We start from the raw sequence: 15,883 nt of genomic DNA, 5'->3' as shown, positions 1-15,883 counted from the left end.
TTGCGGAATGGCCAAAATGAATGGTGAAGCAAACCAGTGGTGTAATTCCCTTCTCAAATTCAACCAGGATGCTTTGGGCCCATTTGTCCAAGGAAGTCAACGGTCTTCTTGGGTGACTGATTTTCAGTGACAACTCCTAAGCAGCTGTCGTATTGTGAAGCCACTCACCCTGCCCTCCAGGGACAAAAAGTCTGCTTGAATTAGTAGTTAGGTCCAGGTAGTAGGAACCTGACTCTGCCGCCCTCCCACCCTGGAGTGCAGAACCAGTGCCAAATCACCAACTTGATGAGCTGGTTTGGTTGTAGCACCCAGGTATTGTCATCATGGATGTCCTTGAGTCAGGTCCCTGCTCCTCATCACTCTTTGTGCATAAAAAAACCCTGCAATTAAGGATCAGAACCCAGAGCTTTCCCTTCCCAGCAGAGACACCTGGGCTTCTGCGTCCACATCGCACCATACCCTGAGGCTCCAGAAGTATTTAGAGGTATTAAATTAATGATCTTCTCAGCAAACCAGCCATCACGTGGTGACAGAAACTCCAGTCTCTGGTGACATTGTGTCATGGCTTCAGTGTGCTTCAAGTGAATCAAAATGACACTCAGACATACAAAACACGTTCATCTGCTGGATATTTCTGGGTAGTCCCAAAAGGAACAGCTAGACCATACATTCTTCTTCTTGTTTCTGTTCAACTTCATTATTCCATCCAAAAAGCTGCTAAAAAAAAGCCCACAAGATTTCATACAGAAAGAACAGCACAGATTACAGCACAGATTGGATTACAATCACTGGAAGAAAAGGGACCTCATGAAAAATCAGTGTACAGTTTGCCTTGTGACAAGATATGAGAACTCCAGCAAAGCCTGGAAACTCTGCTGTCACGTCTGGTTACCTCTGCTGCATAGCTGGTCCCATCAGGCACGTTTCCCTTTTATGCAAATGCAAGTTCCTTAATCCTGATCTAACCTAGGGACCTCTCACACTGCTGGGCACAACCTGCACACACAGCAAAGCCAGCCTAGCACTCCACCACCTTCCACAGGACATTCAGAGCAACAGAAGAACATTATCAATGGTATACCTGCAGGAAGAAGCACAGACAGACATGCTTCTCCTGTCTCTCAGGGAAGGTTACTAGCTGAGACTCAACACCATGCTAAATTAACTCCTCCTGACCAAGGCTCTTTTTTAACCAGCTCAGAATAGTTGGGATACAGCCAGCAGCGTCCATATCAAATCTGCATTTCTGAGACTGATGCTTCCAAAGTGTCAATGGTGAAGTGATATCCTCACCCCATGACTTCCATCTGGGCTGAGTACAAAGTAATGTGACGAAAACATGCTACAGAATGTCTCTGGTGGCTCTGTTGCTTCCCCTTGCAATCTCTGGTTAAATTCTGCTCCCATTGTTTGTTGTTAACAACTACGATACAAATTATTTGCAGGCGTTTATTTCAACCAATCCGTTCCACTATGGGGGGATTCACTGCTCACAGAGCACCACTATGGAGTGAATTTGAAGACCTTCATCACAGCAGACTGCCTCTGGCCAGGGCAGGACCAGCAAGCCCCATTAAATACCTGTTTTTGTCTTTGGTTAATATGTCTGTTCAGCAAAGCAGCAGCCATCAGGAAGATTTAAGCACACACACAGCAATAAGTGTACATCTAAGAGCTTCCCTGAACGCATGTCCCTCACAGCCTTGTTAGAATCATGTATGTATCTTCGCAGAAACAAAATGTTAATGAGTATTCATCAGAACCCTTTTTGCTTCACATTAAAAATACTCTTTGTGCAAGTGTTCCCAGGAGAACAAGGAAGAGAGGATGGAGATTTCACAGCTCTCTGAAGGCTTTTATACAGCATTCATCCTATTTTGTCCAACTCAGTAGTGGCTTTTGCTTTAACCACAAGTATACGTCACCAGTGCCACTACCCCCTAAAAAGGCAGATATGGATTGACACTAAAAATGACAGCAGGGAGACAGACTTGGCTGAGTATCATGTAAAAGAGGGACAGAAAAGACTAAACGAAGGTCGTAGAAGAAAAATGGTGGAATTAAAAGGATTATAAGCACAGAAAAATAGCAAAAAGCCAAATCCATCTTAAAAAAAAAACCCAGTGACAATCTCAAATAGAGTGCTTTTGGGCAGGGGCTGGCTGAAAGAGGCTTTGGGAACAAAAACTGGCTCGACATTTTGCTTGGTGCGGTGTCCAGGAGCTGGTGCATCTTCTTCATAAAGATGTAAAATTACATCAAGGTCCTTTCTGTTTCCCCTTTTGGAAGCAAACAATCTGCATGCCCCACATTTTGATCAACCACCTCCTCCAAAAGCAGTGACACTCCAGAGCAGGCAGCCAGAGAGGCTGCTTTTCTCAGGGAGCACAAGTGATATCCTGGATGAAGTTTAATGACACTGAGGCCAAAGAGGATCTCTCTGGAGCTCAGGTTCATGCTCACGCTTTAACAGGTTTCATTGCAAACCCAGGGCCATATGGTGTCCCTGACTCCAGTGTGTCGCGTTTTACAGGACAGTCAGTGCTGTGACATCATCCTCTGGTGCTCAGCCACATCCCGGGGATGTTCAGACCCCCTCAGACATTTGGGTCCCATAAACAGCCAGCCTTTTTGTCAGCACTGGCTGGGGGTCTCTCTGGGGAATGCCCTCCACCATCCTTTCCACGACAGCATGCACACCTTTCAACATACAGAAACTTCAACGAATGGCCATGCCTCACTGCTAAGCCTTCTGTAACCATCACATGGGGAAATGAACCCAAAGAGCACACACTTTCCCAAATATCCCAAGGGCTTTGCAGTATCCCTTGGCAGGCAATAAAAATAGAAACGTTTGAGAGACAGACGGAGAGCCACGCTCTCAGTCACTGCTTCGTGCATGTCAGAGCTTTGGCACTCCCCACAGCCATGATGCTGACTTCCCAGGCCAGGCTCCTCACCACAGGAGCACAGTGCCCTCCCCACCCCTCTCCTAGCACCCTAAACTGACGGCCAGATTAGATTTGCAGAGTGAACTCAGCTGCTTTTGATCTCTATTCAAGGTGCCATCAAGGGATCTTAATAGGTAGTATCTTAGCAAATGCTTTAAGGCCTGAAACCGTCATTAAAGAAACTTCTGATTCTCACACTTGTCTGAAAGAATAGAGGAGCAAGCTGGCTTCAAATGCCAGTTGACAGATGGGAAGACATATGGACTATAGGATTGCTGATCTAAAGAGTCAGAGCCATGGTCAGGCTGAGGAAACATACATCTTTATTTTGATGTTGACCTCAAAGGGAAGAGGTTTGAGTCAACAGAAAGGGGAAAGGGCAGAAAATATCACAAGTCTGAGGCCAGGATTGCTTTGAACTTGAGGACAAATATACTAAACGGTACGAAGTTGACAAAAAGGCTTCCTGACACTCCGTGTCTACAAATTTAGCAGTCTGACCCATATAGCTGCTTGATGCATTTTCAGTAACGAGCAGAGTGAGGATCAGTAACGCTGAAGCAATCTCTTGTGGCACCCAAGAAGTTTGTCATTTCTTCCAGCCCCAGCTATTCACCCAGCCCGGCATGGAGCTATGCGGGGGCACAGGGGGCTCTTGGGATTGAAGTCTTTTGCCCATCTTTTAGGGGTGACAGAAGCCCAGGATCACCCTGTGGCACACATCAGCGGGTCCTTGCACATCATTTCTCCTTGGGTTCCGTATTTGTTTCTGCATAGGCTCTATACGGAAAAACATATGACCCCTTCCCAACTCATTAACATTGCACATAGCATTTTCTATAAAACTCCCCTTGGGACACTTAACTCTATTCCTTTCCAGCACTGAAAAAAATGCCCAGGATAAAGTTTAGACATTTGGAGCCTTCTGCTGAATGTGAATGGCTGCATAAGGAATCCATGAAACAAATGAAGAGACAGATATCCTATTGTCTTCCCAGAAAAATGCAGGGCCTTTTAGTTCGCTGGCTTTCTTCGTGTCGCCTTTTTATCACAAGTGTGTGCTGATGAAACTACTTTATTGCGGTCTGTTCCAAGAGATTAAATTGAATGTCGGTGTAGAGTTTCAGTGCTCAACAGCAGAGCGCGGCAGCTTCGTTTCACATCTCTGGGACACTGGGCAGGCAGAAAAATAATTGCAGACTCAGAAACGATCAAGGAATGTATCCCGGCTGCAACAGATGCTGTATTAAAAGGAAAGACAAAAGCCAAAGTGCATAATGAATTTAAAAAGATTTCTTTATCAAACATGTCATTTGTTTGAAGGACTGAATTGCTGGCATCAGATGTGGCAGATCAGCTTGTTACCAAAGTGAAACATGAAGACTGCTATGCAATGGCAATTGATGAGTCAATTGAAATCACTGATGTTGCTCAAACGCGCATCTTCATTTAATATGTCAATGGTCAAAAGTTAACCAGAGACCTTCTGTTTTTGTCACCGCAGAAACAAACCAAAGGCTACTAAACGCAGTGTGCTAGCACAGAATCTCAGAGGTCATATATACTTAATATATACCGATACACTTAATATCCTTAATGGGAGCCGACGCTCCAACTACAGTCGTCTGTGAAAAATAATTTCTGACATAGCACTAACAACTGAACTCGCGCTCACGAGCATCAGTGCCTTGTCCATCAAACCATTCGCTGAGCTGAATTAAAAGCAAGATATTAAAATGGCATTAGATTACCCAGAAGCACAGTTGTCAGTCTGAGGCTGACATCTATTCCTTGTGCTATTTCAGCTTGCTCTTTATGGGGATATTGTTGAAGGCAGCAGCTTGCTAAGTGCTCGGGTGCTGTGTCGATTGATAAAAATAAAAACAATGTTTGGTAAAAATAGAGAAAATTGTTTTCCAAACTCCTCCCCACTCCCAAACCAAACCAAAATGAAACAGAACAAATTTCCTCCTTCCTTCCTAACAACGTTAGGGGAGAACAGTTATGCGGACTGAATTTCTTGCGCTTGATACAACAAACCCAAATAAACCTGCTGAAAAGTCTTTACTAGGTTGAATTTTTCATACTTTTGAAATCCAGAGAGAGAAAGCAGAAAGGATGAATTTATACAAGACGCTTTTCAACAGAAGCACCAATCCTTATTTTCATTGGAGAAATATCACATTGACAGAGAGAGTGTAAAATCTGTCTCAAGGTCTTTGGGAAGTTTTTTGAAGATTTTTCCATAGAGAAGAAAGTCTCCTCTGAGCTTGATAAAGAACTCCCTAGCCAAACTCACTGGGGACATATTGAACCAGCCAGGAGAAGCTTTCAGTGCATGGGCTCTATGGGCTGTTCTGACACTGCCTCATTTGCCAGCTTTTCTCTGCCCAAGGACTTTGTCTCCCCTTCCATTTCCCAGCCAAGGGGCAAGCAGCCCGGGGTCCATCCCCCAGCACCCCCAGGGCTGACCCGACTGTGCACTGAGACAGCGAGCAGCCCCATGCCTCCATCCACAGCCATCGTCCGGTCCCAGCGCAGCTGCAGCACGATGCCTGCCGAAAGCTCTGGGATTTGTTAAAAATAAGGCTTTTCTAATATGCTTAAGATGACAGACCTCAAGTTGTCGTATATTAAACTGGTGCGTACATTCCTTCCTCCGAGTAACCAATAACAGGACAAAAATCCTTGCCAACTCCACACTGTCCCTCCTGCCAAGGATTGTTTGAGCTCAGCTCATCCCGGGTGCCCCATTGGGATCCAGATATAGATTAATACGGTTTTGAAATGCACAAGGGCCACAACCATGCAAGGCTTGATCCAACCCAGACTGGAGTCCGTGGAAAGGTCTTCATTGACGTAAGCATGCAGGGAGCAGCCCCAGAGCGCCTGCCCCCAGAAACCAGGCCTGGGTTGGGGTTGCCAGCAGCCTCCATCCCACAACCCCGGCATGGGAATGGGACCGGCTGTGCCCACACACTGCAGCCAGCCATGGCCTTGCAAGCGGTGCTGGGCAAGTCCTGCTTTGCACGGAGCAGGGCCCCCGCACTCCTCCAGGCTCACTTCTCATCTACCATTTCTTTGGGATTTGCTGCAGCGCAGCAATAAGAACCAAAGTGGGGAAATACGAATCCCCCTTTTACAGTCCTCGGTACAGGCACAGCAGCGCTGGCAGGAGACAGCATCCACACAGGCTCTATCCCTTAACTTGAGGCCTTCTACTCTATCACAACAATAAAAACTGCCCAGTCGAATCCTTTGTCTTTAAGATTTCCATTCTGACTGCAGCAAGTGCGGATTTATTGGTGGGAGCAACTGCAGGAGGAACACGCAGCGAGCAGCAGGCGCGTGCGTGCGTGCCAGCACAGCATGCCATGCTCTGCCCAGCACAGCAGAAACTCACGGCACTCAGGATTAAATATGGAACTAATAGAAAATGGGTTTCCTGGTGCATTCAGAAAACAAACAAAAAAATAAATAAATTGGCATCTTCCCCCGTGACATACACGGCACAGCCAGAGCGTTATGGGAATACAACAACCGGGCAGGACTGAAGCCAAGAGAGCAGGATCCCAGGAGCCAGACACCTGCCTTATTACGAACAGTGATGCACAGCGTGGCCCCAGCTCTTTCACAGGCCTCCGCTCACGCAAGCAAAATTGCACAACCCGTACTGCTGCGGCTTGCCATGCTCCTATTTAAAGGCGCAGACTCATACCCCTGCAACAACCCATCAAGGGGCAGAGCCATGGCTCCCCAGCCCAAAATTCCCCCTGCAGCCTCCAAACCCTTCCAAGGAGGCATGGAGAACACTTAAACACTTGTTGACACTACAAAGCAATATATATATTCATCATGATAAAATCAGATGTGGTATCTTTCGTTGACTTCTGCAGGAAGGAGAAAGGATCACAGGACACGTCTCCAAGTGCACTAAGCGACATCTATTTCCAAAACTGCCCTCAAATTTTTCATAACATCCAGCAAGAAAGTTGCTGACAGAAGCAGGCTGGTTCCTGTTTGTGGGGCAAGGATACTTTGGGATTCAATAGAATACCAAATTTGGTAGAATGTCTTCCACTTTGGTAGAAGATATTACAAACAACTGTGCATTTTAACACGTTTTTGCATTACACATCATTCATTTTGGGGAGGGGGTGGTGATCGCTTTCTGCAGACAGCCAGCAACGCTTCCAAGAATGAGAATGTTCATTGAAAGATAATGAAAACCAGACATTTAGCAACATTTTCATTTTGCATGTTTAAATATTTATAACTATGTTCATAAAACCACATGTTTGCTCTCCTAATGCTCTGGTGATTGTGTTTATGAAATGCAGTATTTCTCCTATGCCCCTTCCTCGCGTCCGCCCTTCTGCTGGGCACGATTTACTCGCCCCGACGACGAGCTTTTATGCACAAGGCTGTCCAAGATTAAGAACAGAAAATTACTGAAAAGAAGAAAACATGTTTTCAGAACCTTAACGTTTCACTGATGCCTATGTGATTTTGAACTTCGTAGGGGGCACTGATGCTGGCTTCTTTCTTTCACAGTAATTTATTGTCAGTTTGGAAAGAAACTGTTTCTTAACCTACGGTAAAACAATGAAATCTAGAAATATAAGCGTGACACAACCACAACACTGATGCAGACTATTCTTCTATCAAGAGTATTTTTTTTACCTAGCTGGGATGAAAGATAAACAACAAGAACAAATCTTGCTTTAACACTGCGGGTGCTCAAGTTTGTGTTACAAATTTCTAAAAAGCTGCTTGAGTGCCACAGACACTGGGAGTGTGGCACTTAACAGACCCAGATGCAAGCACACGCTATTTTTCTCTGTCCTCTGATTACAGACATCAAGATACAGCTGACATGGTTGATGCCAGCATATTAAACATACAAAGAAAGTGCAAATGCAAGGCAAAGCTTACAGAAATCACAGCCAGGGACCCAGGTGGGGTCTTGCTGAAATCACTCACACGCGGGTTTCCACGCAGCCCACCAAGTTTTTTTTTTTTTCAGACAATATCATAATTCTTAAAATGCCCCATGTCTGCTTGTACTTTTATAAACGAACTAAGCGTTAATTCAGGTCTCCTAATTTTTTTTTTCCTTTGAAAAGAAAATAAATCGCCAACCTGAGATTTCTGACCGGGTGAGGGAACCCCTCTGAAACCAACTCCCCAGCAGCACAACGTGAGCTCAGCAGAGCACTTTGATTTTGGCTCAGCCCAGCATCCTCCTGAAGGCGCGGGGAGAATCTTCAAGGCACGGTTCCTGCTCCTTTGGTCCTTTGCCCGCCTGCTCCTCCCGCATCAGCACAGAGCGAAAAGGAAACAGAAAAAAGGGCAGATTGACACGTCACGCTGGAATCTCATTTTAAATACAAATTGAGTGCTTGCAAAGACATTAAAGTAAATCATTCCACTTACTGCATTATTTTAAAATACTTCTGCAGGCCCAAGATTAAAAATTAAATCTATATTTTACCGCCACAGTGTTGCCAGTTCTTAGAATATTATTAATAGCCTCATTTTTTTTAAATATAATTCAACTTCCAGAATCAGGCAATTATATGAAAGCTCAGACTCCACTCTGAAGCACAGGTACATAACGTTTCTTTGGTCTAAATGGTTTCACAAAAAGAGAAAGGCAAAATGAAATCTAGCGAGTGAGGCTCACACCACTGAAGGAAAAAAACAAAACAAAACAGGAGAAAAGGGGAAAAAAAACCCTTTCATTTTCTTTCTGCACCTTGACAAACGAAGCAATCCTGTTTCAGAGTGGTCTTTAGACAGTTGCAGCGAGTTGCTGCAGCATCTTCTCTTTTAGTAAATAGAAATATTGTGGGAATTGCACGGTCTGGGGACCATCTGCAGAGCCCGGCTCGCGTGGCTCAGCGTGGGGCTGAGAACTTTGCACACACCATCCGCTGCACAGAGATTTGTCTCTGAATTAAAGACCGTGTCTGAGCCCCACATCAGACTCTTCCTTTAGTTACGTCCAAGTTTCCCTCTGCAGCCCCAGCACAAGAAACCTTCAATTCAACTGTGTGCTGCTAACATAGGTAAAAGCAAGCACTAGACAAATGAAAATAAGGAGAAAAACGGAGGAAAAAGAAAAGAATAAAAACACCTAACTGACCAAAACAGCAAAAATAGTCATTAAAAAAAAAAAAAAAAAAAAGAGTATTTTTACAATGTATTATTGTCTCAGTGGAACCGGGGAGGGATTCAGAGAGGAGCCGGTGGGCAGTGTATTTCAGGGCAGTGTATTTCAGGGCAGTGTATTTCAGGGCAGTGTATTTCAGGGCAATGCCGCGCGGTGCTCGCTGCCTGTCAGGACGCCCTGCCTGCCGCCGGCCTTCCCCACGTCAGTGCTCTCTGTGCACCAAGCAGAAACCCAAAGCTGACGTCTCCCACCCCGCTGTGACCTCTCAGCACAAGGCCGCGGCCCAGCGCACGGATAAGGCCCAGCACTCACTTCTGTCCTCAAACCCACCGAAGGCCTGCATGGTGTGGGGGAATAGGCCTGGCTCCAGGCTGCACCCCACCCTTCGGGCCTGGTTAACCAAGAGTAAAAATTCACATCGTAACATGAAGCTACGCTGCTGCCCTCCGTCCCTGCAGGCCTCAGACACAACCTTCAGCAGGACAGCCCTCAGTCCCTCTATGCACTGTTACAGCCCTCGGAGCACTGCGCTGAGCAGCACTCGTGGGACGCACACCGTGTTTTTAAAGCATGCAAACGGCACAGCGAGGTGAACCAAATGGCCCAGCTCTGGGAATGAAGGCATAGATAAGTCAAAGTGATGCAAATTCTTTCCTTCTGCCTGATGAAATTAGATTTCTGCAAAGAATTTAAAGCTTCCTCTCGAGTTTTGCCTCTCCAAAACAAGCATGCATCTCTGCAGAGGTGTTTTCCAAATAGTTTGGTCATGCTGAAAGCATCAATATCAGGGATGGTTTATCTAAAAGTTAGGCTCAGCTGAAAAAGCTGCTGTTAGTTAGTGTATAATATGTTTAATCTGGGAACATTATATGAAAAAGAAAAAAAGAGATGCAAACACAATACTGCAGCCCACCACTGCTTTGGGAACGAGGGCTTTGCAGCCAACAGAGTTACTAAAGGAACTTAATTCCTGGGGCCGTAGCTCTGAGACACTTGCACACAACCTGATCAAACGCCTTCGGGATTGCCTTCCCACTGCGTGCAGCCAACGGCATGCACAAAGCCTGAGAAAAAGTATATTATTTTCATTGGGTTACACCAGACACAGAGACACATACGCAAAAACAATGGCACCAAAGGAATCAAAATATTCATGGCTCATAAAGCGTGGTAGAAAAGGAATGGCTCCAGCTCATCGCCTGCCTCTGCTTGGATTCTTTATAGCACAGTGAATCACCATCAACCCTTTTAGAAAACCATCCTGAGTTCTGTTTATCTGGGGACAAATCCACCTAATCCCGCTCATACAGCAACTCCGAGGGGCTGCCAGCCTGAGAGAGGACAGCAGAACACGGCCCCTTTTTTGTGCGCAGTCCTGGGACTCTTCAGGGTGCGACACCAGATCCATTCTTAATGACACACCAAGAGCTGAGCTAACAGGGCACCTGCTTCACCAGCACCACCCTGTCCTGTTTGCAGGGAGAAACCCCAAACTGTGAGGACAGAGGATGCCCCACTGCCAGGCCCTGGCACTGCATTCAGGGGCTCACCTCACAACCAGCTTAAGCAATGCAGGAATAAAGCAAAAGTGTCCTTTGCTCTAAGACTGTCTAATATGGGCCAGAGTGAGGAATGGAGCCTTTTGGCTTCTTTTACAGAAAAAAAAAAAAGTCCTTATTCATCCACAAGTGCTCAGCAGCAACACAGCATGATGTTCATGGGGACAGGGCCCTGCTGCCCCATCTCCTCACTGCTAGCCCCGAGCATCTCATTTTGAAAGCATCTCAGCCCCAAAACAGGCTGCCAACCCTGTGTACACTCATCCCAAGCATCACTTCCATTCCAAGCTATGCACGCACAACCCAGCTGCCCCTGCCCCTTTTCTTTGGGGGGGGGGGGGCAGAGTGGGGGGGGCTGCAGAACAGCAGCCTCAGCAGGGAGGCCTTGACCTCAGCGGGGTGCAGAGAATGGTCTGCTCCCCCTTCCCCATCCTAAGGCTGGGAGACCCCAAGGCTGCCCAGTCACCCAGAGAAGGCAAATGACGCAAGACGCTGGGTTTAAGCCCTGGCTAGAAACACGGCTGGGGCCGTGCTGCAAACCCATGGACATAACTTACTGGGGTCGGCAGGGCAGGAACCAGCATGACCATGAAGGGCCCTGGCCCCATCGGGGCTCACACCCCAGACAACGCCAGCTGCCCAGGGCACAGCCCTCAGCCCGGGGGACCCCCACAGAGCCTGCACACCCCACGCCTCCCCGGTTCCAAGCAAAACAGTAACGAATCCGAGCCTACCGGCACCTTTCCGAAGCTGGCGCGGTTCTGAGGCTAATGCAGACACGACACAGGTGGGCGTCTGAGGAAAACCCGACGGCCCCGGACGGCTCCGCTCCTCCTGGCCCGGCCCGGCCCTGCGCGGCCCCGGGACTGCGCACAGCGAGAGAGCTCACGGCATCGGGCAGCGGGAGCGCTGCTGGCCAGGCACCTCGGGGGGGAACTCTGCAACTGTTTTAAGGGAAGAAATTCAGCAATGAGAGTAGGTGGGAAAGCTGCCTTTAGCTGGCTTGGGATTTCTTTTTTGTTTTTCCAGACTTGCAGCACCGGAGACTGATATCTACCTTTCTCCTTTTTTTTTCCTGCCGGATAAGACTTTTTTAATTTTTTTTTTTTTTTTGGGGGGGGGAGGCGGGGTGGGGGGGTGGATGTTAAGAAAGGGGAGAGAACATAAATTCGCTTAATGTTAATTTTTAAAGCATGCAGTGTTCCGTGGGCCGCTTGCCCGAGCGTCATGCAAGAGGAGACGGGACAGCCCCGGCCGCCCGCGGTGCCCCCGAGTCAAGTTCAAGACGGGCCCGTCGGGGGGGGTCGCTCCCGGACGGCAGAGGTGCGCGGTCCGGGGGGTCCCCGCCCGCAGCGAGCTCCGAGAAGGATGCGATTGCGGCACCGGGGGCAGCAGCGGCCGCGCACCGCCGCGGTACGGAGCCGCCTCGTCCCGTCGCAGCCCGGGCGGTGCCGGGCGTCTCCCGGAGCGGAGCACGAAACTTCCAGGGGAGCCGTTTTCCACCATCGCTCCGGTTGTTTGAAGCTCCTCGGCGGCGTTGGAGTTTCTCGGCTCAGCTCTCCTGGGGATGGGGACACTTTGTCGAATCCTAACCGGAAATAAAGAAAAAAGCAAAACGAAAACAAAACAACAAAACCAGACGATAACGGACTAAGTACGGCGAGCCGTAAAGTCGCCCGTGTCCCCTCCGGGAAGCAGCCCGCTGCCGGCTCCCGGCCCGGTACTCACCGTCGGGCGGCCCCGCTGCCCCCGGGGCTCTTCTCCGTCGGCGCCGCCGCGCTCCGGGCTCCGTCGGCTCGGGAAGGTCGCGGGGATGCGAAGCGGAGGGCGGGGACAAAGGGGCAGGAGAAAAAGCAGCAGCGAGGAGCAGGACGCTTCTCCCGCATCGCCGGTCCCAAAACAACGGCGCGGACCCGAACCGGGCCCACGGCGGCCCCCGAAAAGGGGGGGGAGGGGACACGGAGGGGGTCAAAAACGGCTCGCGGGGGCTCTTTCCAAAACAATAAACTTTTAATGCTAAAGCAGTTATAGCCAAAAGCTGTACAGAGTTGATTTTTTTTGTTGTTGTTTGTATTTTTTTTTTTTGTTAGAAAACAATTTTTTCTCCCCCATAAATATTGTTCAGTTCCCGGCACTTTGTATCAATAATTAAATTACGAACGATAAATATGGCATCATGGATATGTATTTACAAAAAAAGTTATTACAAAAAGGCAACTGTTATACTAAACGTCACAATCTGGGTAGAATAAACACCACATCCTCATCCTGAAAAATACTGACCGACCCCATCAGATGAGAATACATTCACAAGTGTAATGCTTGGAGAGAGAGAGAAGGAGAAAGAGGAGGAGAGCAGAGAGAGAGCAGCATGAGAGCTAGAGAGGAAAGTTCAAGACATAACAGGACTTTGGCACGGTTTAAGACTGTAAGTTTAAACAATCACCACTAAGGCGAAGGAGAATTTTCATCCTCATGTCAACATCCCACCGAAAGAAGAAGAAAAAACAAAAAAAAATTAAAAGTAAAAAGTGGGGAATCGGAGGAAGAGGTACTGGGCAAGGAGAGGGAAAATAATAAATCAAAGGAACGACTGCGACTGCAAAAAAAAAAGAAAAGAAAAAAAAAAAGAAATCCAATCCTGAGAAAAGGACATGGCTAGTCCAGCGTCTCGGCTTGCAAAAAATAGTTATAATTATAATATAATAATAAAAGACACCCCCCCTCCGGTTCCTGGCAGTTAACTAGCCCTATGCGGTCGTCGGTGTGGAAACTCCATTTCCGTGGGAGCGAGTTGCAGTGGGCTTGGCTTGTCCTTCTGCCTCATTCCCAAGGCGTTTGGTCCAGTCTCTGGCCGGGCAGCCGCTGCCTTCACACGTACCACTCGTTAAAATTGGGGGGCAGGCCAGGGTTGTGGCCGGGGTTCCCCTGCAGGGCTGCCGGCGGCGTTTTCGTGGAGTCCTTGCTGCCGGCCGAGCCCACCGCCGGGGGGGTGGAGGACTCGTAGCCTGAACTGGCTGCAGGGGAAGAGTCCGAGCCCTGGGATTCGTGCACCTAAAAGCAAGAGGCAAAAATGGGAGCGAGCCCAGGGAAGTGCTGAGGCGGGTCAGGATGCTCCGTGCACAGGGGGGGATATTGGGGTCCCCTGCTCGGCGGCGTGCTGGTCACTCTGAGCACCGTGCGGTGCCGCTGCAGCTCCCAGCAACTTCCCAGCATGGGGGGCTGCAGCCACAGCCCAGGCTGCATTTGCACAGCTCTCTGGAGCGTAGAGCTCTACAAACCAGGCAGCACTTGCACCAGCAGCAGCACAAAAACAAACTACGCCATTTCCCCGGGCTGTGCTCCAGCCACGGCCCAGGCACTAAGGACAGCGGGGCCTGGAGCTGGAAGCGCAGCGCAGGCAATGCACGGCTCTGCCCCGTCTGGCACTGAGCACACCGGCGGCCAAGCATCACCGCCTGGGGAAGGAAGAGCTGGGGAGCAGGGAGTGATTACCTTCATGTGTTTCCTAAGTGAGCTGGGGTGGGTGTAGGATTTGTCGCACACCTTGCAGATGTAGGGCTTGTCCGAGGTGTGGACGTGCATGTGTTTCTTCCTGTCGCTGCTGTTGGCGAAGCGCCGGTCGCAGCCCTCAAACTCGCACTTGAAGGGCTTCTCACCTGTGAAATTCAGAGAGGGTGAAGGGAGGCAACTCCCCGCTCCGTCCCCCCCGCTCCCTCCCTCTGCCCCCACCTCGAGGTCACCCCGGGACCCCCCAAAAAAACAAAGAAGAGGACGGGGGCAGCGGGATTTGTTACGCGGTGGATAAATTCGGGTCAGCCTTTGTTACTTTCAATTCGCCCGAGCAGGGAGAAGCCCGAGATCGGCCCAGCGGCTCGGGCAGCTCTACACAGCGCCCACAGTGCGTTCGCTCCCTGCCTTCCCCCCTTTCCCGCTGCCGAAAGGAAGCTGCAAATAAATAGACTTTGAGCAAAGTCTCGCTGATTTAATTAGGAGAGACGCCAAGCGGGACTGAAAATCAAATAAAGAGGGGGAAAAAAAGGAGCGGAATCTCCGCAAAAGGGGGTTCGTCGGCATTTCCACGGCTCCCCCCGCACGGGCCGGCACCGCCGTTCAGCACCGCGCAGCCCCGGCGCTTACCTGTGTGCGTCCGCTTGTGGATCTTGAGGTTCTCGGATCGGGCAAAGATCTTCCCGCAGCCGGGGAAGGGGCAGGGGAAGGGCTTCTCCCCCGTGTGCACCCGAATGTGGTTGACCAGTTTGTATTTCGCCTTGAAGGATTTGCCTTCCCGCGGGCACTCGTCCCAGTAGCAGATGTGGTTGTTCTGCTCCGGACCCCCGACGTGCTCCATGGTGACGTGGGTGACCAACTCGTGCATGGTGCTGAAAGTCCTGTCGCAGCTCTTCTTGGGCCGGCTGAGCTGGCTCTCGTCGAGCCACTTGCAGGACAGCTCTTGCTTGATGGGCTGCCGCATGTACCGAAAGAAAGCCCCGGGCCCGTGGTGGTGATGGTGGTGGTGGTGATGAGCGGCCACGTTCATGCCCATATTCATGTTCATGTGGTTGTAGTTGTGGAACTGGGCCCCGCCGTAAGGGTCCGTGCGGGGGCTGGAGACGGCGCGGTACGGGTCCGGCCGCCCGAAGAGGTCCCCGCGCAGCCCCAGGTGCATCTGCCCGTTGTCCACGTGCCCGCCGGGGGACGTGTGGCTCGGGCTCTGCTCGTGGAGCCCGGGGAAGAGCAGGTAGCCCGGGCTGTCCGGGATGCCGCCGGGGCCGTGCAAACCTCCGGGAGAGCCGCCGAAAAGGCCGTGCTGAGCCGTGCCGGAGCCCGCGTCCGCGATGCCGGAGCCGCGGTTGCGGAACAGAAAGTCGCGGGTGGAGTTGAAGGCGGCGGCCCCGCCGTACGAGGGCACCTGGCCGGCGTGGTGGTGGTGGTGGTGGTGGTGGCCGAGCGCGCTGGCGTAGCCGGGAGCCTGGGGGGTGAACGCGGAGCTCTGCCCGGCGGCGAGGTCGTGCGGGGCCGCGTTCAGCTTGAAGGCGGCGGCGGCGTGCGAGGAGTCCCCGAAGGGGCCCAGTCCCATCCCGGCGGCGGCGGCGGGGTCGCGGCCCGGCATCTCGTGGTGGCGGGGCGCCGCGAAGCCGCCCACCCCCAGCGCCGGGAACTGCGGCCCTCCGTCCAGCAGCATCGTCATGGGCGCG

At 50.3% G+C, this 15,883-nt stretch overlaps 1 protein-coding gene and 1 long non-coding RNA gene across 2 annotated transcripts; both read right to left on the bottom strand.

The window, feature by feature from the left end:
* Positions 769-11,778, bottom strand: LOC110403415. The gene is made up of 3 exons (XR_002441656.1): positions 11,420-11,778; positions 8,094-8,256; positions 769-4,192 (listed from the first exon to the last, which is right to left on the bottom strand). It is a non-coding gene; the product is annotated as an uncharacterized LOC110403415 (long non-coding RNA).
* ZIC3 (Zic family member 3) lies at positions 11,818-15,876 on the bottom strand. Its single transcript, XM_021406652.1, has 3 exons — positions 14,826-15,876; positions 14,181-14,344; positions 11,818-13,739 (listed from the first exon to the last, which is right to left on the bottom strand). The coding sequence occupies exons 1-3, from the start codon at positions 15,874-15,876 to the stop codon at positions 13,557-13,559; spliced, it is 1,398 nt and encodes a 465-aa protein (XP_021262327.1). The 3' UTR covers positions 11,818-13,556.

This window comes from Numida meleagris, chromosome 8 (assembly GCF_002078875.1).
Source record: "Numida meleagris isolate 19003 breed g44 Domestic line chromosome 8, NumMel1.0, whole genome shotgun sequence".
In the NCBI taxonomy this organism is placed as follows: domain Eukaryota; kingdom Metazoa; phylum Chordata; class Aves; order Galliformes; family Numididae; genus Numida; species Numida meleagris.
This window is presented reverse-complemented; position numbering and strand designations above follow the sequence as displayed.

Coding starts and splice junctions, on each gene's coding strand:
- ZIC3 (XM_021406652.1), bottom strand. CDS start 15,876: ATGACGATGCTGCTGGACGGAGGGCCGCAGTTCCCGGCGCTGGGGGTG. Junction 14,345..14,825: donor CCACAAGCGGACGCACACAG/GTAAGCGCCGGG, acceptor TGAATTTCACAG/GTGAGAAGCCCTTCAAGTGC. Junction 13,740..14,180: donor CACTTAGGAAACACATGAAG/GTAATCACTCCC, acceptor TCTTGCTTTTAG/GTGCACGAATCCCAGGGCTC.